This window comes from Schistocerca nitens, chromosome 6 (genome assembly GCF_023898315.1).
Source record: "Schistocerca nitens isolate TAMUIC-IGC-003100 chromosome 6, iqSchNite1.1, whole genome shotgun sequence".
NCBI classification, from domain to species: domain Eukaryota; kingdom Metazoa; phylum Arthropoda; class Insecta; order Orthoptera; family Acrididae; genus Schistocerca; species Schistocerca nitens.
In genome coordinates, this window is record NC_064619.1 from 510,501,675 (window position 1) to 510,527,146 (window position 25,472).

Below are 25,472 nucleotides of genomic sequence, written 5' to 3' on the forward strand. Positions count from 1 at the left end.
CCCTTTTAGTGTGATTAGTTGGTTCAGGACAGAACTAATGAAGCCTCGGAAAAGCGCTGTCATGGTCGGGGACGACGCTTGAACCCTATGCCCGTCCACAATGGTAATGACACTGCTAGCAACACGGAAAATGATTTAAATCCAAATAGAGGTGTTTTGCTGGATATGCTTCCTGCAACCACTCTAGAAGGAAAACGAAGACAGAGGATGAGATGGTCAGATGAAGTTAACCGACACCTCATGTTCTGTTATTACCAAGCAACAAACTTAGGAACAAACACAACTGGATACAGATCACAAGTATACACGACATTTATTACCAGATACCCAGAATTAAAATTTTTAACAGAACAACGACTAGCTGATCAGATCCGTGTAATAATCAAAAATAACAGGATACCCCAGACAGAATTAGAAAACATCAAACAACAAGTACAACAAATACTAGAACAAAATAATGTGCAATCAGAAGAAGAAGAAAATACAGTAATGGACTCAAACATCCCAGAGCAAACAAACAAAGAATAACATGCATCAATTAAACAATCAGAGGAAAACGAAATCTTAAGACAGCCAGAAGAACAAGCACAAATAGAACACGAAGTGACACACGTTAGATATAGAAGAAAAATTTCAGCTGACATATATAGAATACAAAGACACAAATACAGACATTAGACCATTCTTGCATAGACCACCAAATAACCCACAAGTCGAAACAACAATAACAACTATCAACACAATCATACACAACAAAATAAATGAAAATACAACTATGGAAGAGTTACAACTACTGATTTATATAGGAGCACTCACTACACTAAATATACACACTAGGCAGAGATCAGAACCAACCAACACACAGAAGACACCCACAAAACCAGCATGGCCACACAGGCTACAGATCAGAATAGAAAAACTGAGAAAAGACATCGGACAGCTAACACAATTTATAAGAAATGAAATATCAGACAAAAAACGAAAAAGATTAGGTAAAATCTCACAACAAGAAGCGATAGAGCAGTTAGATGAAAAGAAGCAGGAATGACAAGCATTGGTCAAACGACTTAGAAGATACAAAAAACGTGAAAATAGAAGGAAACCAAAACCAAACATTCAACACAAACCAAAAGAAATTTTATCAGACAATAGATAACACACACATTAAAATAGACAATCCACCAAACATAACAGACATGGAACACTTCTGGAGCAATATATGGTCAAACTCGATACACCATAACAGGCATGCACGATGGATACCAGCAGAAACAGACACAAACAAGATGATACTACAAATGCCTGAAGTGATAATTTTGCAACATGAAGTCACCCAAGCAATTAATTGTACTCACAATTGAAAAGCCCCTGGAAAAGATAAATAGCAAATTTCTGGCTAAAGAAGTTCACCTCAACACATTCACATATAACTAAATTATTTAACATATCTAAAAGCAACGATGATGTGACTTACCATACGTAAGCGCTGGCAGGTTGATAGACACACAATCATACACACAAAATTCTAGCTTTCGCAACCAACGGTTGCTTCATCAGGAAAGAGGGAAGGAGAGGGAAAGACGAAAGGATGTGGGTTTTAAGGGAGAGGGTAAGGAGTCATTCCAATCCCGGGAGCGGAAAGACTTACCTTAGGGGAAAAAAAGGACAGGTATACACTCGCACTACACCCATATCCAACCACACATGCACAGGCACAAGCAGACATTTGTAAAGGCAAAGAGATTCGGCAGAGATGTCAGTCGAGGCAGAAGTACAGAGGCAAAGATGTTGTTGAAAGACAGGTGAGGTATGAGTGGCGGTAACTTGAAATTAGTGGAGATTGAGGCCTGGTGGATAACGGGAAGAGAGGATATACTGAAGAGCAAGTTCCCATCTCCGGAGTTCGGATAAGTTGGTGTTAGTGGGAAGTATCCAGATAACCCGGATGGTGTAACACTGTGCCAAGATGTGCTGGCCGTGCACCAAGGCATGTTTAGCCACAGGGTTATCCTCATTACCAACAAACACTGTCTGCCTGTGTCCATTCATGTGAATGGACAGTTTGTTGCTGGTCATTCCCACAAAGAAAGCTTCACAGTGTAGGCAGGTCAGTTGGTAAATCACGTGGGTGCTTTCACACGTGGCTCTGCCTTTGATCGTGTACACCTTCCGGGTTACAGGACTGGAGTAGGTGGTGATGGGAGGGTGCATGGGACAGGTTTTACACTGGGGGCGGTTACAAGGGTAGGAGCCAGAGGGTAGGGAAGGTGGTTTGGGGATTTCATAGGGATGAACCAAGAGGTTACGAAGGTTAGGTGGATGGCGGAAAGAAACTCTTGGTGGAGTGGGGAGGATTTCATGAAGGATGGATCTCATTTCAGGGCAGGATTTGAGGAAGTCGTATCCCTGCTGGAGAGCCACATTCAGAGTCTGATCAATCCCGGAAAGTATCCTGTCACAAGTGGGGCACTTTTGTGGTTCTTCTGTGGGAGGTTGTGGGCTTGAGGGGATGAGGAAGTGGCTCTGGTTATTTGCTTCTGTACCAGGTCGGGAGGGTAGTTGCGGGATGCGAAAGCTGTTGTCAGGTTGTTGGTGTAATGGTTCAGGGATTCCGGACTGGAGCAGATTCGTTTGCCTCGAAGACCTAGGCTGTAGGGAAGGGACCGTTTGATGTGGAATGGGTGGCAGCTGTCATAATGGAGGTACTGTTGCTTGTTGGTGGGTTTGATGTGGACAGACGTGTGACGCTGGCCATTGGACAGATGGAGGTCAACGTCAAGGAAAGTGGCATGGGATTTGGAGTAGGACCAGGTGAATCTGATGGAACCAAAGGAGTTGAGGTTGGAGAGGAAATTCTGGAGTTCTTCGTCAATGTGAGTCCAGAACATGAAGATGTCATCAATAAATCTGTACCAAACTTTGGGTTGGCATGCCTGGGTAACCAAGAAGGCTTCCTCTAAGCGACCCATGAATAGGTTGGCGTACGAGGGGGCCATCCTGGTACCCATGGCTGTTCCCTTTAATTGTTGGTATGTCTGGCCTTCAAAAGTGAACAAGTTGTGGGTCAGGATGAAGCTGGCTAAGGTAATAAGGAGAGAGGTTTTAGGTAGGGTGGCAGGTGATCGGCGTGAAAGGAAGTGCTCCATCGCAGCGAGGCCCTGGGCATGCAGAATATTTGTGTATAAGGAAGTGGCATCAATGGTTACAAGGATGGTTTCCGGGGGTAACAGACTGGGTAAGAATTCCAAGCGTTTGAGAAAGTGGTTGCTGTCTTTGATGAAGGATGGGAGACTGCATGTAATGGGTTGAAGGTGTTGATCTACGTATGCAGAGATACGTTCTGTGGGGGCTTGGTAACCAGCTACAATGGGGCGGCCGGGATGATTGGATTTGTGAATTTCAGGAAGAAGGTAGAAGGTAGAAGTGCGGGGTGTCGGTGGGGTCAGGAGGTTGATGGAGTCAGGTGAAAGGTTTTGTAGGGGGCCTAAGCTTCTGAGGATCCCTTGAAGCTCCGCCTGGACATCAGGAATGGGATTACCTTGGTAAACGTTGTATGTGGTGTTGTCTGAAAGCTGACGCAGTCCCTCAGCCACATACTCCCGACGATCAAGTACCACGGTCGTGGAACCCTTGTCCGCCGGAAGAATGACGATGGATCGGTCAGCCTTCTGATCACGGATAGCTTGGGCTTCAGCAGTGGTGATGTTGGGAGTAGGATTAAGGTTTTTTAAGAAGGATTGAGAAGCAAGGCTGGATGTCAGAAATTCCTGGAAGGTTTGGAGAGGGTGATTTTGAGGAAGAGGAGGTGGGTCCCGCTGTGACGGAGGATGGAACTGTTCCAGGCAGGGTTCAATTTGGATAGTGTCTTGGGGAGTTGGATCATTAGGAGTAGGATTAGGATCATTTTTCTTCGTGGCAAAGTGATATTTCCAGCAGAGAGTAAGAGTGTAGGACAGTAAATCTTTGACGAGGGCTCTTTGGTTGAATCTGGGAGTGGGGCTGAAGGTGAGGCCTTTGGATAGGACAGAGGTTTCGGATTGGGAGAGAGGTTTGGAGGAAAAGTTAACAACTGAATTGGGGTGTTGTGGTTCCAGATTGTGTTGATTGGAATTTTGAGGTTTTGGAGGGAGTGGAGCTGGAAGTGGGAGATTGAGTAGATGGGAGAGACTGGGTTTGTGTGCAATGAGAGGAGGTTGAGGTTTGCTGGAAAGGTTGTGAAGGGTGAGTGAGTTGCCTTTCCGGAGGTGGGAAATCAGGAGATTGGATAGTTTTTTGAGGTGGAGGGTGGCATGCTGTTCTAATTTGCGGTTGGCCTGTAGGAGGATGCTCTGAACAGCCGGTGTGGATGTGGGAGAGGAAAGATTGAGGACTTTTATTAAAGATAGGAGTTGACGGGTGTGTTCATTGGCTAAGTTGATGTGTAGGTGAAGGATTAGGTGGATGAGGGCAATGGATTGTTCAGTTTGGAACTGGTATAGGGACTGATGGAAAGAAGGGTTGTAGCCAGAGATGGGAACTTTAAGTGTGAGGCCTTTGGGGGTAATGCCAAATGTCAGACAAGCCTGAGAAAATAAAATATGGGAGCGTAATCTGACCAGGGCGAAGGCATGTTTGTGGAGGGAATGCAAATAAAACTTAATGGGGTCGTTGTGGGGGTGTTGTGAGGGTGACATGGTATTAGAAGGTGGAAAGTGTAACATGAAGCTGAAATGAAAATGAAAATAAAAATGAAAATAAAAATATATGGGGAGAGATAAAGGTGAACTAGAAAGCAACTGGAGATCTGGTGTGAAAAAAGGCGAAAAAGTGTTGGTTAAAGCTGGGCTGTGTTGATCCTGTGGTGAACTTGGGTTGGTAACCGGTGTAAAACCTGTCCCATGCACCCTCCCATCACCACCTTCTCCAGTCCTGTAACCCGGAAGGTGTACACGATCAAAGGCAGAGCCACGTGTGAAAGCACCCACGTGATTCACCAACTGACCTGCCTACACTGTGAAGCTTTCTATGTGGGAATGACCAGCAACAAACTGTCCATTCACATGAATGGACACAGGCAGACAGTGTTTGTTGGTAATGAGGATAACCCTGTGGCTAAACATGCCTTGGTGCACGGCCAGCACATCTTGGCACAGTGTTACACCGTCCGGGTTATCTGGATACTTCCCACTAACACCAACCTATCCGAACTCCGGAGATGGGAACTTGCTCTTCAATATATCCTCTCTTCCCGTTATCCACCAGGCCTCAATCTCCGCTAATTTCAAGTTACCGCCACTCATACCTCACCTGTCTTTCAACAACATCTTTGCCTCTGTACTTCTGCCTTTACAAATGTCTGCTTGTGCCTGTGTATGTGTGGTTGGATATGGGTGTGTGTGCGAGTGTATACCTGTCCTTTTTTCCCCCTAAGGTAAGTCTTTCCGCTCCCGGGATTGGAATGACTCCTTAACCTCTCTCTTAAAACCCACATCCTTTCGACTTTCCCTCTCCTTCCCTCTTTCCTGATGAAGCAACCGTTGGTTGCGAAAGCTTGAATTTTGTGTGTATGATTGTGTTTGTTTGTGTGTGTATCGACCTGCCAGTGCTTTCATATGGTAAGTCACATCATCTTTGTTTTTAGATATATTTTTCCTGCGTGGAATGTTTCCCTCTATTATATTCATATCATTAAATTATTTAACAGTTACATTGCAGACCCATACACATTCCCTGATACACTTACACATGGAATAACTTATCTGAAACCTAAAGATCAAGCAGACACAGCAAACCCAGCTAAATATCGCCCCATAACATGCCTACCAAAAATATACAAAATATTAACTTCGGTCATTACACAGAAATTAATGACACATACAACACAGAACAAAATTATAAATGAAGAACAAAAAGGCTGTTGCAAAGGAGTACGAGGATGTAAAGAGCAACTGATAATACATGCAGAGGTGACATATCAAGCTAAAACTAAACAAAGGTCGCTACACTACACATACATTGATTACCAAAAAGCTTTTGTTAGTGTACTCCACTCATGGTTACTACAAATATTGGAACTATACAAAGTAGATCCTAAATTGATACAGTTCCTAAGCATAGTAATGAAAAATTGGAAAACCACACTTAATATCCAAACAAATTCAGATAATATCACATCACTGGCAATTAAGATTAAGCGTGGAATATACCAAGGAGACTCATTAAGTCCTTTTTGGTTCTGCGTTGCTCTGAAACCACTATCCAACATGCTAAATAATACAAATTATGGATACAATATTACTGAAACATACCAACACAAAATCACACATTTGCTATACATGGATGATCTAAATCTACTGGCAGCAACCAATCAACAACTCAACCAATTATTAAAGATAACAGAAGTATTCAGCAATGATATAAATATGGTTTTTGGAACAGACAAACGTAAGAAAACTAGCATAGTCAAGGGAAAACACACTAAACAAGAAGATTACATATTGGATAACCACAGCGACTGCATAGAAGCGATGGAAAAAACAGATGCCTATAAATATCTAGGATACAGACAAAAAATAGGAATAGATAATACAAATATTAAAGAAGAACTGAAAGAAAAATATAGACAAAGACTAACAAAAATACTGAAAACAGAATTGACAGCAAGAAACAAGACAAAAGCTATAAATACTTATGCTATACCAATATTGACCTACTCATTTGGAGTAGTGAAATGGAGTAACACAGACCTAGAAGCACTCAATACACTTACATGATCACAATGCCACAAATATAGAATACATCTCATACATTCAGCAACAGAAAGATTCACATTAAGCAGAAAGGAAGGAGGAAGGGGATTTATCAACATAAAAAACCTACATTATGGACAGGTAGACAATTTAAGAATACTCTTTATAGAACGATCAGAAACTAGCAAAATACACAAAGCAATCACTCATATAAATATATCGGCTACACTACTACAATTTCATAACCACCTCTACAACCCTTTAGATCACATAACATCAGCAGATATGAAGAAGTAAATTGGAAAAAGAAAACACTACATGGCAAGCACCCGTATCATCTAACACAGCCACACATAGATCAAGACGCATCCAACACATGGCTAAGAAAAGGCAATATATACAGTGAGACGGAAGGATTTATGATTGCAATACAGGATCAAACAATAAACACCAGATATTACAGCAAGCATATTATTAAAGATCCCAATACCACAACAGATAAATGCAGACTTTGCAAACAACAAATAGAAACAGTAGATCACATCACAAGCGGATGTACAATACTACCAAATGCAGAATACCCCAGAAGACATGACAATGTAGCAAAATTAATACATCAACAACTTGCCATACAACATAAACTAATAAAACAACACGTTCCCACATACAAGTATGCACCACAAAATGTACTGGAGAATGATGAATACAAATTATACTGGAACAGAACCATTATAACAGATAAAACAACACCACATAACAAACCTGACATCATACTCACAAATAAAAAGAAGAAATTAAGACAACTAATCGAAATATCCATACCCAATACAACAAATATACAGAAGAAAACAGGAGAAAAAATTGAAAATTACATCCAACTGGCTGAGGAAGTCAAGGACATGTGGCATCAGGATAATGTTGACATTATACCGATTGTACTATCAACTACAGGAGTCATACCACACAATATCCACCAGTACATCAACGCAATACAGCTACATCCAAACTTATATATACAACTACAGAAATCTGTAATTATTGATACTTGTTCCATTACCCGAAAGTTCCTAAATGCAATGTAACATATACCGTACAGTTAAAAGGAAGTCACGCTTGATCAAGATCCGCGTCACTTTCCATTTTTAACGAGACATAAGGTCTGAGAAAGAAAAGAAATGATAATAATATCTGTCAAAGACCAAGCCAACAGGTAACCTTGAAGCTATTGATCCTGCAGCACCATGACCATCCAGCTGCAACAGGTAGGTGCAGACAAAACTACAGACATTGTGCTTTGACAGGCAAAAAAGAAAATACGATTAAACATTTCCCCAATATGAATTTACTTTTACTTTCACAAACAGTGAAGACACAGATGTTCGCCCAATTTATAATGAGTGCTTAGAGAGTGAAAGCCTGAAACCTGCAAAATTAAAATTGCATCTACTTACAAAACATGCTCCCCAACCCAAAAAATGTGCAAAGTGTTTCAAACAGCCACTGGAATCTCTGAAGATCAAAATGAGTCTATTGAGTCCCATAGATCCATAGATAAATTTAAAAAATTCTCTATTAAATTATACAGTAGGTAGACATATTTTGGAAATTTGCAGTGACCAGTGTGACCAAGTTACTGTAAGAATTAAATGAAGTTGAAAATTTGCAATTCTCCTAATGCTAACATCAGGTTTTGTAATGCTCAGAGTATGCATGAAGATATTCTCTTTTGTTGTGTCAATAGTGCACTTTATGGGTGAGGAGATTATTTAAAAAGAAAGAGAGAGAGAGAGAGAGAGAGAGGATATTTTGCAATGGAATAAATGTGTTGGATTATGAACCAATAGTTCAGTAGCAATTAGAGGAGGAATACCAACATTTGCACACAACGGTTCTACTACAAATTACTCATTTTGTGATTAATCGAGAAGCTTCAGTGGCTAAGGAAATTTCTGCAGATTTGAATGCTCTTCCAAAATGCAATTAATGTTATCAGTCTGATTAAGAGTTGTGAACTTCATAGCTGTTCCTTCACAAATCTGTGTTATAAAAAGGAATCAAATTTCAGCAGACATTTAATGCGTACTGGCAATGGTTGTCAAGGGAATGAGGTGCCAAGCAGATCTGAAGAGTTAAAAAACGAAGCTACACTATTTTTATTTCAAAATAATTCTAAATATGCTGATTTCTATACAATGCAAACTTGCTGTAACAATTATGCATACTATAATATGTTGCTGTAGAGATAGGAACATGATCTTTACACTGAAATGTAGGATTCGTGTTTTTATGAAGGAATTGAACAATTTGGAAGCATAATGAGGAAAGTAATTCACGTGAAATGTTTCATGTGCTGACAGCTTTATTGATTGTAAATTTGTTTACAAAACTTTCTGGCAAATTAAAACTCTGTGCCAGACCTTATAGCTTTATCTACCTTATAGCTTTACTTCAGCCAGTACTTCATCACATACCTTCCAAATTTCACATAAACTCTCCTATTGAACTTATGGGACTACCTCCTACTGAACTTATGGGACTAGTCTCCTGGAAGACGGGTCCAAGGTTTGAGTCCCAGTCCAGCACACAGTTTTCATCTGCCAATGCAGAGTGATAATTCATTCTGGAAACTATCACCCAGGCTGTCACTACACCTTATCTCCACAATTTCGTTTCTTCCAGGAGTATTAGTCCCACAAGTTTCACAAGAGCAATGCTGCGAAGTTCGGAAGGTAAAAGATGAGGCACTAGTGGAAATAAAAGTGTGAGGACAGGTCATGAATTGTGCTTGGGTAGCTCAATCAGTAGAGCACTTGCCCATGAAATGCAAAGGTGGCAGGTTTGAGTCCTGAGCCACCACACTACGCGAACTGTCCCGGGAGCTCTATGTGAAATGGAAAAATATTTTGTTGATGCCCACCTGTATTGGGAGACACAGACATCACAAAAAGTAAGAGGAATCAGTGCTTGTACAAAAAGCTGTAAGTGCTTGTTTTTCCTGCACTCTGTTCAATAGTGCAATGATAGAGAAATAGTGTGATAATGGATTAATGAAATTTAAGTGTGAATTGCAGAGAAGTCATGTAGACGTAGATGTAGATCAGTGCACACACTGCTGCAGAGCAGTAGTCTGATTATGATTTGGTTAATAGTACCATAATTGTTAGATTGGATTGGATTCAAAATCCTTTTGTCTTAGGAGTGGATCATGTGAAACATCTCTTGTTAAAATCTCAGGAAGAAACATTAACAGTTTCTGGTTTGATGTGTAGACAAAATTTCTGGTACTGTCAGATTTAACAATCACAGTTGTCCTGCCATATACTACCACTTATTTGTATGAATAATTATTTTCAACAATGGTGGCCATAATAATCAATACATCACTCAAATCTTAAGAACATGGATAGTGCCATAACCCCAGCTGTAACAGACTTGAAGCTGCACTCTGAGATATTGTGTCAAAATAAGCAGTCACATCCATCACATTACGTCTTTTATTCTATTTCACTGTATGTGATTAATTAACAGTGTATTTTTTAAATTATGTAACCAACTTTTTGTTTGTTTCCATTTTAATCATAGTCCTTTAGATATTTATGCAGTTCAAGTGTTCCTAGGATTTTATCTGACACTTATCACTTTGTAGTACCTCATTCTGTCCCTGCAAATGTGAGTGTACAGTGGATTTATAAACATACTGTATAACTAGTATTTGTTATTATAGTTACTCTTTGACGTTAGAGATATAGACTGTTCCATGCCGCTCTTTACAGTAACTGTTAAGCCTTCCACACTTGTAAGCTATCTTGTATAGATGTGTTTTATGTGGAAATAAATGTTCAATTCTATTAGATACCACATATTTAGTGACACCGACGATAACACAATAACATTATCACGTTGCGCTCATTCTCGCACAAAAATGGACAACCCACCAGTTACCACAGAGCCAGCTGCGAAAGAGCACAATTAATAGGGTTACAAATAAACCCCTGCTTTCTGGCAACACACTCCAGCAATCCAGTGGAGTTGTTGGCACAGTTTGAAAGCCAGTTTGTCCTTGTGCAGATATCAAGAGACGAAACAAAGTATAGCTATGTAATCGCAACACGAACAGAAGACTTATCCGCTGAAGTACAAGATACCATTGCTGCATCGCCCAGCACCGAAAAGTATGTCTCAATTAAAAATATGCTAGTGATGCGCCTGTCGCAATCGGAACCGAAGCGACTAGAGAGGACTGAGGAGCTCAGCTATCAAATCCCATCACAACTTTTATGCCATTTGCACACACTGGCAAGCAACACAGGGAGCGACGAAATGCTGTGCAATATTTGTTTGTCTCGATTAGCCTCGGACACTCGAAAAATTCTGACAGTGTGTGCGGGTAATTTAAAAGCACTAGTGCAAACAGCGGACAAGATCGTCGAGATATATCCTGCAACAAACGTGTTAGCACTGACACCACTGCATGAGAATATGCTTGTAGTCACAATTGGTGCAGCTTACCATGCAATTATCCACATTACAAAAGTCGAACACATGTCAGCGACCACACCATCAGTCATCAATAAGTCGTAACCTCTCGCCATCAGCACAAAATTTGTGCTGGTACCACAAGAAATTCAGCAATGATGTGCAGAAGCGTATACAACCATGCAAGTGGCAACATGAAGTGGAAAACGTAGCAGCAACAAGTATTCATACCCGTACTGCATGTTGACTTTTTGTCAGATACCACAACATAAAAGTATAATACCTAGTGGACACTGGAGCAGAAGTGTCCCTGTACCCAGTAACTTGTGTATCATGCCAGAAGTGTGATGATTCTTGTCTGTTTGCCGCTAAAAGCTCTAAGATTAAAACATACTGTCAGGTCTCATTGTTGTTTAACCTTGGACTATGCCAAGCATTTAAGTGGCACTTCACAGTAGCAGATATATCACAGTCTATCATAGGAGCCAACTTCTTATCCTTTAATAATCTGGTACCTGACCTCCAATGCAAGCAGCATATCGATTCCACTACAAACCTGCGTCACTCTGATGACAGTATGTACAGTTCCAGGAGAAATGCCATACACATGATTACTAAAAGAATTTCCCGAAATCATGAAGCAGTCACCCACTCTTCTGCTGGTTAAACACGCAATGGTGCATCACATTTTGACCATGCCGAGCCTGACATCTCACGCTACACCTAGATGTTTGACGCCTGAGGAGTTGTGAGCGATGAAGCAGGAATTCCACAGCATGCTGTCAATGGGCGTTTGCAAAGTTTCAGTAGCAGCTGGGCAATCTCAATCCATGTAGTACCTAAGAAGAACAGATGGTGTCCATGTGGCAATTACCGGCAGCTCAACATGACAAGCATCCCAGATCAGTACCCGGTGCCACATATAGAAGACTTCTTTGCCAACGTTCTCGGTAAGAATATGTTTTCCACTACTGATCTAGTCCAGGCATATTATCAGATCCCAGTTGCCATAGAAGGTATCCCCATGACAGTAACGACAACACCTTTCAGTCTAGGATGCCTTTTGGTCTAAGCAATGCTGCACAGACGTTTCAGTGTTTCATGGATGAGATGACTAGGGACTTAGACATCTGTTATGTTTACGTAGATGACGTTTCGGTGAGTCTGTGACAGAAGAAGAACATTTACATCATCTGGCTCAGATATTTAATCATTTTCGCACGCAACGCTTAGTAACTAATTCTTCAAAGTGTACTTTTGGAGCGAGAGAAGTGCAATTTCTGGGTTACACAGAAGACATGCATGGAATTTGACCACTGCAAGAGAAAGTGGAAGCCATTAAGAAATAACCTTGCCCCATTACAATCAGAAGGCTACGCCGATTTTTAGGGGTCATAAATTTTTACCAAAAATTTGTGTACAATTATGCATCGATAACAGCACCCCTGAATGAATTTATTAAGGGCACATCAAAGTCAAACAACAGGTTGCCTGAGACTGCAGTGGCGTGTGTGTGTGTGTGTGTGTGTGTGTGTGTGTGTGTGTGTGTGTGTGTGTGTCGCCTAACTTGGATGAAGGACAGGCCGAAAGCTATATTTGTGACAGTCTTTTTGTTGTGTCTACCTGCGACTCAGCATCTCTGCTATATGTTGAGTAGCAACTTTCCTTCTCACAGTACTGTTACATTACATCCTAAATTTTCCATTGTTTGATGGACTAGTATATTACTTGTTTATCTACAATGCTAGTACTTATTACATTTATAACAGCATGTGAGGTCACTAATAAATATGCCTGGGTGAAAGGGATCGCTGACCAAAAAATCTGAGAACTTTATATAGCCAAGGAGTGTGTGGTTTTTCATTATTCAGTAGCGTACTAGGTGCAGGATCTGCATATTAGGGATCTAAGATAGTATGGCACTGCAGTTGACCTCTGACAAAGTGTGGATTTAAATGTACAAAGACTTTAACTGAAAGAATTGCAACTGAAATTCCACTTGATATTAGAATGCTAAAAGCTAACTAATAAACTGATACATTAAGCATGGATCTAAATGCACATTACACTCATTGTCATAAAAAGTTTGGCAACAGTCTTGCGGATCATGCTCTTATAGCTGATGTTAATGTTTCTGCAGAAATATTTTTAACACATACATTGTACATTTCTAGTATGTTTTCATTCATATCTTTAACAGTGATGTTGACCAGTTAGTACATAAGAGACACAGATTATCATTTTTTTAAACACAAATATTTGTTTAAAGCAAACTGTGAAGTTTCGTTGGCAAGGAATACCACATTACTTCCTTGAAAATTTTTTTGTTTCATTTCACTAATTCGCAACTGTAAACTATGAAAGATTATAACAACAGTGCTTGCTACAGGTACCAAGAGGTTACCATTACAAAACATTTGATTACATCTGGTCAACATAACTGTAAACAATTACAACAGAAAAAAAAGCCATGCTGTCCCGACTTGCATTAAGCAACACAAAAGTTCACCCTCTCCAATTTGCAGAAATGCTACTGGGCGTGGAAATGAGCATAGATGATCTAAATGAAACGGCTAGTAGTGGTAATCTCTGGTCAATGGCAACCATTTGTAGTGGTGGGTATTATCTATATCCTCTGCCAAACAATAATTCTCTTGCACTGCAAAAGTAAAGGGCCTCCCGAAAATATTTCAAACTGGAAATATTGTACTTGCTAATACAGAGAGATGTGAGCTTATGTATTCCTCTCTATCCTACATATAATATTCTACAATGATTATATGAAAATGATAATGATGTGCCCCACCTTCAGGGTAAGTCATGGAGTCATCAAGAACTTTACAGCTACTTTCTTTTCTGCAACGACCAGATGTAACCCAATATTCTTGATGGCTCTCTCTGGAGAAAATAAAACAATTAATGAGACAATGATTCCACCAATCCATGACTAGATGTTTCAAATTTGTATGCTCCAAATTGTTATGAGAAAATGTAATCAGGATATAATGAAGCATTCATTTCTGTTATGAGATGGAGGTCAGGTGATACTGTCCATCCATGTATTTGCTGTAGGTTCAGTTTTGACAAATATGCCGAGGCAAAGCTACTGAACTGAAACCAGTCATTTCAAGTATAGTTCAGCAATGTCTTTGTTTTTCTCACTATCAGATGGTTTGTGAACAACATCCTTACTGTAAGTGACTTTTAAAATTCAATGTTTTAAATGAAGTGTGAAAACTAGTGGTACATAATATATAGCTATTTTTAAAATGTGTTTTGAATTAATGAAAGAAAAGTGGCGGAATATGAGTTAGTGAAAAGTAACTGAACCACCATCGTTTTGCTGATCACATACTATTAACCTTTAGTGCATATAATCTTCCAAAACTAATCAAAGAACTTAACAGAGCAAATATCCAAGTATATCCGAATGTTAGTCATAACAAGAGTTATATAATGTACAATCAAGACAGTAAAAATAGGCACAAATAAACAATGAACTAAAAGAAGCAGTTTATGAATTTCTGCATTTAGAGCAGTTTGAAACAAGTGGACGGACTGCAAAAGGAATAAACAGAAGAATAAAAATGCACTGGAATGCCTTCAGTAAACAAAATATCGATTTGTAAACTAAACTTTCAACATGCCTGAAAATGAAAGTTTACGACCATCACTATGTATTAGTATGACTATGTTTTTGGCTGTACTATTTAATGATGCTCATAAATATTTGATGGTTGCATGTTATAATAATTTTATTGTGGACTGTGTGGACTGTACAATGATGAGCCTTTGAGAAACATACCACTTATCTCCGAAGTAATTAGAATCAGTAGCTATGGAAGAATTATTTCAGATTCATTTTTCAACAGCTAGAAATGGAAATAAAAGTGAAAATAACCTTGCAGTTTGAAAATGATTTCAGAGAAGGTATAGCAGGACAGGTTGCCCGCAATAACTAAGAAACAGTTTTTTTATGTCCTGAGATTCAAGATTACAATTACAAGTGTAAAATGAAGTCAAGTGGTGACAAAGTGTGACACTGAGTGTAAAGACTATACACAAAAAGAATAAGTGAAAGCAGTTAAGCATCTACTGAGCAGTGTTCTGACATTTTACTGACAAGGAGAGGACACGACATTCAGATCACAGATTTACTTCAAACTTTGTTCACCTTTAGTACGCCATTAAAACAATATAATGTCCATGTAGCAAGGTGCACTACTCTGGCAATTCCGAGAAAATCACAAGAGAAGTTTTACACATCTATTATGTATCTGTACATAGGTGCTTTGCTGGTCAGTCGGTTAGCGTTTGTGATCTGCAAGATGAATGTGTATGAGGCGAAGGTTCAACTCCCACTCAAACTTAATATTTTTTTCCTCACTGGTCGTATTACTTAATTCATATGACATATGAGAGGTAAAATAATTAAAAAACACACGTATTTGCATGAAGTTTTAGTGAATTTCATGTTATTTGACTATCACTACTTTTAATTAAATTTAATTATTACAACAAACATATTTACAACTATCAACAAGCAAATTAAGAAATGTATAGAGTTTTCCTGAAAATGTATATCTGTCATGATGTGCAAAATCCCTTATACATGCAATCTGGTAAGATACCCGGAACTACTTTGCATCTCAACGCTTCAAGCTGCAGACATAGAAGTAGGCCACATTCGGCAGTTAACCTGCGTAGCAGTGAGACGTAGCTAATGAAGCATGAACAAATAGTGTAGGTGCAATTTTTTTTTACCATCACAAAATTTACACTTGTACTACAAAAATGAAGTTTTGAGCAGAAGTCGAACCGTCACCTCATGCACATTTGTCTTACGAAGTTCAAATCCTGACCTACTTGCACATTACGTTGTTTTGATGACCTACTAAACATTTACAAAGTTTGAAGTAAATCTGTGATCCCAACATTGTGGATTTCTCTTGTGAGACAATATAGTGCTAAAGGTATTCATTGTAAGAAATTCATAAATGTAGCATACCACATCTTTCTCGAGTTAATGCAGCTACTTTTGGGACATTTTAATACAGCTATGAGGTATGCAAAAAAAATACGTAACAGTTACACAGCATCTATAAATTACACAGTTCTCACATATGGAAGAAGAATATAAGGTATAAAACTTTCACTAAATAAGGACAACAGCAGCAAATAAGTTCACAGACTAAAATGAGGAACATAAACAGTTACACCAAACAAAGCAAGAGCAAAATAGTTTTCAAAATATGGAATTTTTACAGTCAGAGAATGAGACAGAAAGATGGATGAAAAGGGATTGTCTCCCACCTTTTTATCATCTCAACTATCTCACTTGTATCTTCACATTTTCATTCTCTCTTCTTAATATCTCCCAAACAGATTTTGCTTTCATTTGTTTCTTTAGCCATTCCCTTTTTCTTTGCATCTACTCTCCTCCTGCCTATCTCCAATTATTCAGTTATACCACTCATCTTTATTAGGCTTGATTTTTCAATTTATCCTCCCTTTACTAGTGAACTGCTAATTACATATTTTACCATTTCTTACTTTTCACGTTTTCAGGATGTATCTTTTTAACTTTCATTTCAAATATTGTCAGGCTAACCTTTGCTCATCAACATATGTGACTTTCCTGTTCAACCTTACGAAAATGTGTCTCCTTTTAGTGTATTTCCTATGCTTCAGATACAGAAAAGTTTATTTTTGCCTTGGATGTCCTGCTAATTATTATTCAAACAATCAGATGTTTTGCTTTTCTTTACTTACAGGAAACTTCAACAAGGATATGACAAGATTTCTAAGCAGTTATACATTAATTTATTGTGATGACTCACAGAGCTAGTTGTAGTGTGATTCCATAAGGATTTGAGACACGATGAGGCATAGTATCGAATTACATCACTACAAGCAATAGCATCAGTTGATCTAAAATGACTATTGTCACTGATCTCAAACATGGTCACTGCGTATTATAGAATTTAATTCTGTGGCACTTGTATAATGAAATTTACATATCTCTGCAAACAACTGAGAACTGCCTAGCAGAGGATGCTTAGTACATTACCACGTTAGGGTCTCTTCCAGTTCCATCGTGTATGGAGAATGGAGAGAACAAACATTTAAATGCCTCTTTTCATACTGTAATTAGTCTAATTTTGTCTTCATGGTTGCCTGAGAGTAATGCATAGGGGGCAAGAGTCATCACTTAGTACTAGTTCTTGAAATTTTGTAAGTAGGCTTTCTCACTTTAATCTGTGTATATCTGCAAGAGTCTGCCAATTCAACTTTTTCAATATTTTTTTTGAGACTGTTTTGTGAGTCGAACAAACCTGAGACCATTTTTGCCACCCCTCTTTTTTTACACTCAATATTCCACATTAGTTCTGTTTGGCATGTGTCCCACACATAAAAGAAATATTCTAAAATGTGATGTACAAATGATCTGTAAGAGGTCTCCTTTGTAGATTGACTGAATTTTCCCAGTATACTGCCAGTAACTAAAGTTTGCTACCTGCCTTACCTATGAGCCCATCAGATTGCTGCATTTCACATCCATAGAAATTGTTACATCCATGAACTTGCATGAGTTGATTGATTCCAACTGTGAATCACTGATATTGTAGAAGTTGACTGATTCTAACTGTGGATCACTAATATTGTAGTAATAGGATCCTACTTTCTGTCACTTTATTAAGTGCATAGTTTTATATAGATTCAAACAAAGTTGCCCATTTTTGCACCTCTGAATTCTTATCAAGATCTGCCAATATTTCTGCAACTTTTTCTGAAAATACTCCATTACAGGTAACTACATAATCTGTGAAAGGTCTCAGCTTGCTACTAATATTGTCTGCCAGGTCGTTGATATACAACAAAACATCAAGTGACCCAACACACTCCCTTGCAGCATGCCTCAAGTTATTTCCATTTCTGTCAATGACTTCCCATGCAAGATAACATGCTGGGACTTGCCTGCCAAGAAATCCTCAATCCAATCATGAATTTTGTTTGATACCTGTAAACTTGCTCCTCACCTTAGACAAAAGTGGTGTGCCCTTTCTTCCACCAATGGTCCTCTTTGACCTGCAGAATGGCTTGTGTGGCAAATAGGCATTGTTTGAGGGAACAATGTGGAGCCTGCCGAATCTGGGGCTGTAGCATGTACGTGAGGTGTTTGGTCACATTAAAAGACACAAAAATGAGTATAACTGTTTGTTAAGAGAGGAGAGACAAAATGATATTGGAAGTGTATCTTACCCTGATCATAACAAATAACAGGAAGAATTACCACTGATAATGCACTTATGTATGTGAACAGAACTGTGGATCCAGCAGTTAAGTGTATGAGAGCTGGAAATCACAAAGAGCTGGAAATCAGAGTGACATATTTGACTATAAACTCCAAAGGTGTCATGACACTTGTCTTGAATAATAATAATAATAATAATTCATATTTTCCAAGGCATTAACAGCAGCATAGTCAAAATAATGAATTTAACTGTGGTTATATCAGTCAGAGCACTCACACGTTGTTGAAAACGAATACAACCTATGGATATGGGTTTTGCTACTAATTTAACAGTTCAACTGAAAAAATTAATTAAATATCATACTTATTTACTAGAAAAGAGCTTGCATAGATCACACAATTGTACTTCTGGCAATACATGTAGGTGTTATACCGAGTTAAATTCTTTTTGGAAGATAAAAAAATAATACATCTTCCTGATTCTCTTGACACACAGCATTCAGGATGTCACTTGTGAGAAGCGAACATTGGGTTTTGTATGATCAACGTTTTCGGGATCCATGCAATTTGGCACAGGATATGTCATTTTACTAGAGATATCTCATTACATTTGAACTGAGGTTATGTTCTACGATTCTAAAACAAACAGACATCAATGAGATTGGGCAATAGTTTTGTGGACCACTTCTGTTACCCTTCTTGTTGACAGGTGTGTGCTGTACTTTTTCCAATCACAGTTCTTGGTTCCAGGAATCTAAAGTATATCATGGTTAAAATATGAGCTAACTCAGCTGCAAATTCTGTGTAGAATCGAGACACATCCAGTTGGGCTCCAGTATCTAGTTTAATTCTAATGATTTTGTGCAATTGTGATTTTGTGTAGTTCCTGACACAACTGACACTAATACCTATATAACTCATCTCTGCAGTGATGCAAGAAGTTAACTGGGACAGTACTACTTTATCTTCATTAGTAATAATAAACAGAGTTCACCATTTCTGTTTTTACTTTGCTATGCTCAGTTTCAGTTTCTGTCTCATCCATCAGTGTCGGGGCAGTAACTCTGACTCCATCAACATCCTTTGCATATGACCAGAATTTCTTTGAGTATTGCAAAAGATCTTTTGATAAGGTTCTGTTTTATAGTAGTTATGGAAGGCTTCGTGCATTGCCTTCTTGTCAGCCAAACGTTTTTCATTCAGCAATTCTCTCTATATACGATATTATGATTTTTTTTATACTTATGGAATCCAGTGTTTCTTTAGAAGTTTCTTTACAGTGACTGTGTACCATGGACAGTTCCTCCAATTGCACATGGTATGAACATTACCTCTCAGGGAGCCCACTATTTATCGTGGTGTAATTCCTGCCTCCCCCCCCCCTCCCCGCCTCCCAAAAATAAATTGTAATAAACGTGCATGGCATCCCATAATGTCAGAGAACCAGTGAGACTAAGCTTTGGTGATCATTCTACAAACCAAATAGAAAAGGTATTCCTTGAACTCTGTGTTTGATATGAGGCTATCTGGTATGTACCGAGCAATCATTTGCTTCCTCACTCAAGCATACTTATAACAGAGCAAAAACTAAAGACACAAGAGGTGGCTAGAGAAGAGTTTTGTGTGGAAATACAAAATCAGTTAGATGAAGGCAAGAAGTGTATTGGAAACAGAATTTTCTGTGATTATTCAACTTTCCATAAAATAAACACAAATAATTTCTTTAGGAAGATTCAAAAGACATCCATAAATTTCTAAAATAAATTAACACATTTATTACCTTCAGAATTTCTGTTACACCAACAGTTGCTGCAATACCCAGAACAAACATGACAACATGTGGCAAGTACTTGAAGCTTATTCCTTTCCGTTTTTTCAGTAAAAATCTCAGCGATGAAATCTTTTTCTCTGAATATGGTGGGTACCTTGCCCTGAAATCACAATTCCTTTTTGTAAATAGGATCTCTTTTAGAAATAAGTTTATAGAACATGAAACACGTCAGAGTTGAAAGGAAACGCACACTGTATTTTGTAATTAAAATTAGAAATATCACCCCCTGCACTGTGATGCAGAATAATCTGTAGGTTCTATTAGTGTGCAGATGTACAAAAACTACATCTCAGTATTAATAATGGTTTGGAAGAGCAAAGTATGAAGAATGCACCGAAGTTTCACAATGTACCAACAGAGCCTTTTTTAAAAAAAAAAATATAAAAAAATTATGCTTCGTTACAAGCTCAATTGTGGAGTTGATCTCTATTCATTAGTTTAGGGGCAGCGTCATGACATTAGGGAGGATGTAATCAGTGTCTTCCTCATTCATTATGCTTACTAACCTAACCTTATTGGGTTTTCTAAATATTTTATCAATTCAGAGAAAAGAAATCCAATCCTGTTGAAGCTAGAAGTTGCATTAATGGTTGAGCAATCAATCAACAGACTTTTAATGTATGGGAATTCACAGGGTTTGGCAATTATACAGGACCTGAAGTGCATGTGGGGACAATCTATGTCATTAGTCAACACAGCTTTATATCTTCATGGTCCTATACTTTTAAAAATATTTATATTTTTCTATTTGATTTACCTACATAAAAATTTCAATGTTTAGAATACACGGACCTAAATACAATACACAGACCTACTTCTATTACGTTAATCACGTATTGAGTTGTTTTTAAATACTTACGCAGCAAGTTTCTCCCCAATCGCACTCAAGTCCTTTACCAAACAGCTTTTCTTGTGTGTGAAAGTATTGAAAGTGTAGACTCCATGATAGGCTCCCATTCCACTATGTCCAACTCCACCAAAGGGCAAGGTTTCCACTGAACCAACATAAGGAAAATTAAGTACATTCATTCTTCATACACTGGAAATGACATAGTACAATGACTCCTTTTTACTCAGCTACTCTTACTTTGGCATAGTTCGATCACAAACAAACAAAATACACTACTGGCCATTAAAATTGCAAAGGCATGAAGGGGCATGATTGCAAATATTGAATTGGCAGGGCAGTATATGGCATGGAACGGAGAAGACACTCTTGACAAGGCTGAATACTACAAAAACAGCAGAAGACAGGAACAGAAAGCTTGTTTGTTTCTTGCTTGCTCCACCTGAAAGGGAATGGCATGTCTTTGATCACTGTTTCCCAACAGATAACTAAGAACCATCAGATACCAAAAATATATGTAACTCAATTTCAAAGGTGTTGCAGGACATACAAAAGTAAATCCCATAAAATTAATTTTCATTCTTTTCACTGCAAGCAATGTAGATTTTATTACTGAAGAATGGACTCAGCATTACAAATTACTTACACTCCCTGCTAAGACATAGATATGCTCAAATAACCTACTACATCTAATTAGACCCACATAATATGCCATTCAGTTCAGAATGTTGTCCAGTGCAGGTGCATACTAGGCGGTGGAGGAGTACTGTCATGTGCAGAGCATAATGGCTGCCCAACCTGCAATTCGCCATGGAAGAAACTGCCATTTTCCTGTTCCAGGAGAACAATATCCAGTTGGATAAAACGATAGCATGAGTTAGGTTCCATACCCAATGTAAAGGATAAGGGACATGAGATGACAGTTTGAATGCTAGTAAATACCCAACTCGTTCATACAGCTCTGCTACGAAGCCCTCAGCAATTTGTCATCACTATTCCAGTACACTAAAAATCCTCCATATGTCTTTGCAGAATATTGAGAGACAGGAGTTGAGTTTCCACCCTTATTAGCTGCAAGAGGTCATCAGTTACAGCTATGAGATAAACCCCTTCATCTGAGCCATACTCCGCAAGCCACTTAACCGTACGTGACAGAGGATACTTCTGGTACCATTAACTGATCTCCCTTCCCCCATTTCACTCACAAATGGCACGTGGGAAGAATGATACTCGGTAATCCTCTGTATTGACTCTCAGTTTCCCAAATTTTTCTCATTTTGATTGTTTTGCGAGATGTATGGGGGAGTAAGTAATACGTTGTCTGACTCTTCCTGGAAGCTGCTCTCTTGAAATTTCAACAAACCTCTCCATGACACACAATGCCTTCCTTGTAACGTCTGCCTCTTGGAGTTTGTTGACATCTCCTTAACATTCTCATGCTGACCAAGTGATCCTCTGATGAAACATTCTGCTATTCATTCGATCTTCTCTCCCTCATGTGGGTAAGGACCCCAGATTTAAAAACAATACTCAAGAATTCGTCAAACAAATGCCTTGTATGCACTTATTTTGTGGATGAGTTACATTTCCTCATGATTCTTCCCATGAATCTCAGCCTGGCAGCTGCTTTTCCTACTATTTGTTTTATGTAGTTGTCCTACTTAAAATTGCTTTGGATACTTACCCCTAGATACTTTATGGTAGACACTGTTTCCAGCAATTTATTATCAATAGTGTAGTTGTGCAATAGTGGATTTCTTTTTCTAAATATGCACAATATGTTAATTCATTTATGGTAGGGTTCAACTGCCAGAGCCTGCACCACTCATAAATCCTCTGCAGGTCATTCTGCAAATCGATACAATATTCTGGCATTGCTACTTTCTTATGAACAACTGTATCATCTGCAAACAGTTTTAAAGGGCTTCTGACCCTTTCTATTAGGTCACCTACAAACATTGTCAACATTAATGGTCCTATCACACTTCTTTTGGGTACTCTGGGAAACACCTTTACATCTGTCACTTTTGTTCCATTAAGAGTGACATGCAGGGTTCTATCTACAAGGAAGTCTTCAACCAGTCTCAAACCTGATCCGATACTCAGTAAGCTCATATTTTTCTCACCAAACAGCAGTGCAGGACAATGTCAAATGCCTTCCTGAAGTCAAGGAACACAGCATCAACCTGAGCACCGTTTTCTTATGTGCTATGGATCTCATGGAGGAACAGAGCAAGTCGAGCTCTGCAAGATCTCTGTTTGCAGAATCCATGTTGATTTTCTATAGAGGAGATTTTCATTCTCCAAAAACCTTGTAATTTTTGAGCATAAACATGTTCTATATTTCTACAACAGATTGATATCAACAATATAGGCCTATAATAAAGCACATTTGTTCTACAACTCATCTTGAAAATGGGAATAACCTGCACTTTTTTCCAGTTGCTAGGTACCCTTCACTGCTCAATGATCTACAACACACTGCTACTAGAAGTGGAGCAAGTTCTTTCGCAAAAACTTTCTATAATTTTATAGATATCTCATCTGTCCCGATGCCTTTCCATTACTATTCGATCATAGTTGATTTTCTACTCTGCAATCATTTATCTCAATATCTGTTAGTTTGGCATTTGTACAACGATTGAAAGCAGGAACCATGTTATCGTCTTCTGCTACAAAACAATTTACAAGACTGAATTCAGTACTTCAGCTTTCTCTCTGTTAGCTTCCATTTTGGTGGCACTATGATTACTGCATGAATGAATACAGGATTTGAACCACTTAGTGATTTCACGTTAGACCAAAACCTCCTAGGGTTTTTACTCAAGATCAGTTGACAAAATTTTACTTTCAAAATCACCGAATGACTCTCTCATTTTTCATCTTACACTCATTTTTGCTTCGTTTAATGAGCAGGCATATTTGTTGCACAAAAGTACTGGGCAGAATGTAACAGGGTGGCGCATTTCTGACAAATCTTGCGATATCTGATGATGCAAAATTTCATCTGAATGGGTTTCTCAATAAACAAATCTTCTTATATTACTCAGGGCAAACCTGCAGCCCGATGATGGAAAGGCCCAGAGTAACCCAAAGGTTGCCCACTGCTGTGCTATTGGATAGTTCACTGGAATCGCTTGTGGTTATTCTCTCTCTCTCTCTCTCTCTCTCTCTCTCTCTCTCTCTCACACACACACACACACACACACACACACACACACACACACTGCTGGCCAGAAAGTGCCAATTCTGAGCTGTATATAGCCATGATAATTATTTCTTCATTCTCCACCTGCAGGGACACTGCCATCTTTATGGTTCAGCATGATGTGGCTACAGCCCATGTGGCCCGTAATTCAAAGACTACACCCAGGTGCCACTTTCCACATTCCTTATTCTCACAATTTGGTGATATCCTTTAGCTGGTAAGATCACCTGATCTTTCAGCCCATGATTTTTTTGTAGGATCCTCTGAAGAACAAAGTTTTTTCAAAGTGATACTGTCAAGTTGCAAGCCACAAATCCGAACATCTTTCCCAATGGATTGCCAATGATGGGAGTAATTTGTGTGATGTGCTTTTTAGGTAATAAACAGGCACCTATAACTTATGCTAGAGCAAATATACACTAAACCTCATAATTACCTAATGACAATGTACTACTTCCTGTTGGCCACACAAAGATTATATAATGTGGTGCTTCCTGTTAAGTGAACATTTGATAGGAGCAGAAGAAATAAAAAATAAATAAATAAATAAAAATAAAAAATAAAAAAAACAGACATGTGCAAGAAGGACTCGCACTCTGAGGGTTCCATACCAACTTAATAATGTATATAGACAATAATAATAATTTCGTGTGGTTCAATGGCCTGGTGCAAATCATTCTATTGGATGCCAGTTTGGCAAATCACTTGTCCCTAACCCATCCTAGTTATCCAACCACGGAAGGGACCTACAGTTTAAAGTGGAATCCAAACCATATATTGTTTCTTGCGACTCCTCTCATCACTGAGAGGTGAAAGATAGGTTTAAACGAAGACTGAAAAATCTGCCGCCATCCGAGTTTCAACCCACAACCTCGCCATTTGCAGGCATGCACTTTACTACTTCGTTCTCATTATCACCACCTGCCTCTTCATGGTTTTTTTTCCCTTCTTTTTTCCATCAATTGTTTTACAAGGATTTCACATGCCACTGTTCAAAATTCCATCAATGAGTTTTTCACTCAGTTTTTATATTACAGAGGGTGGCCAGTCCCATGACGGAACACACTGTATTACCGTGCAGGCTCTAGACCAGAATTCCCAAATATATACAGAGAGTCCGGTGAAGG

General features: G+C 38.7%; 1 protein-coding gene across 5 annotated transcripts in view; it reads right to left on the bottom strand.

Annotated features, from left to right (window-relative positions):
* LOC126263158 (aldehyde dehydrogenase, dimeric NADP-preferring-like) overlaps window positions 1-25,472 on the bottom strand; it is a 298,799-nt gene that overhangs the window by 5,349 nt on the left and 267,978 nt on the right. For 4 of the 5 annotated variants that reach the window (XM_049960194.1, XM_049960193.1, XM_049960198.1 and 1 more), the window contains exons 10-12: window positions 21,150-21,285; window positions 20,240-20,390; window positions 14,011-14,102 (exon numbers count right to left, since the gene is read on the bottom strand). In XM_049960194.1, the coding sequence (XP_049816151.1) occupies window positions 14,049-14,102; window positions 20,240-20,390; window positions 21,150-21,285 (341 nt within the window). In that variant the 3' untranslated portion in view covers window positions 14,011-14,048. The remainder of the gene's footprint in view (window positions 1-14,010; window positions 14,103-20,239; window positions 20,391-21,149; window positions 21,286-25,472) is intronic. The other variant, XM_049960196.1, reaches the window with a different exon arrangement.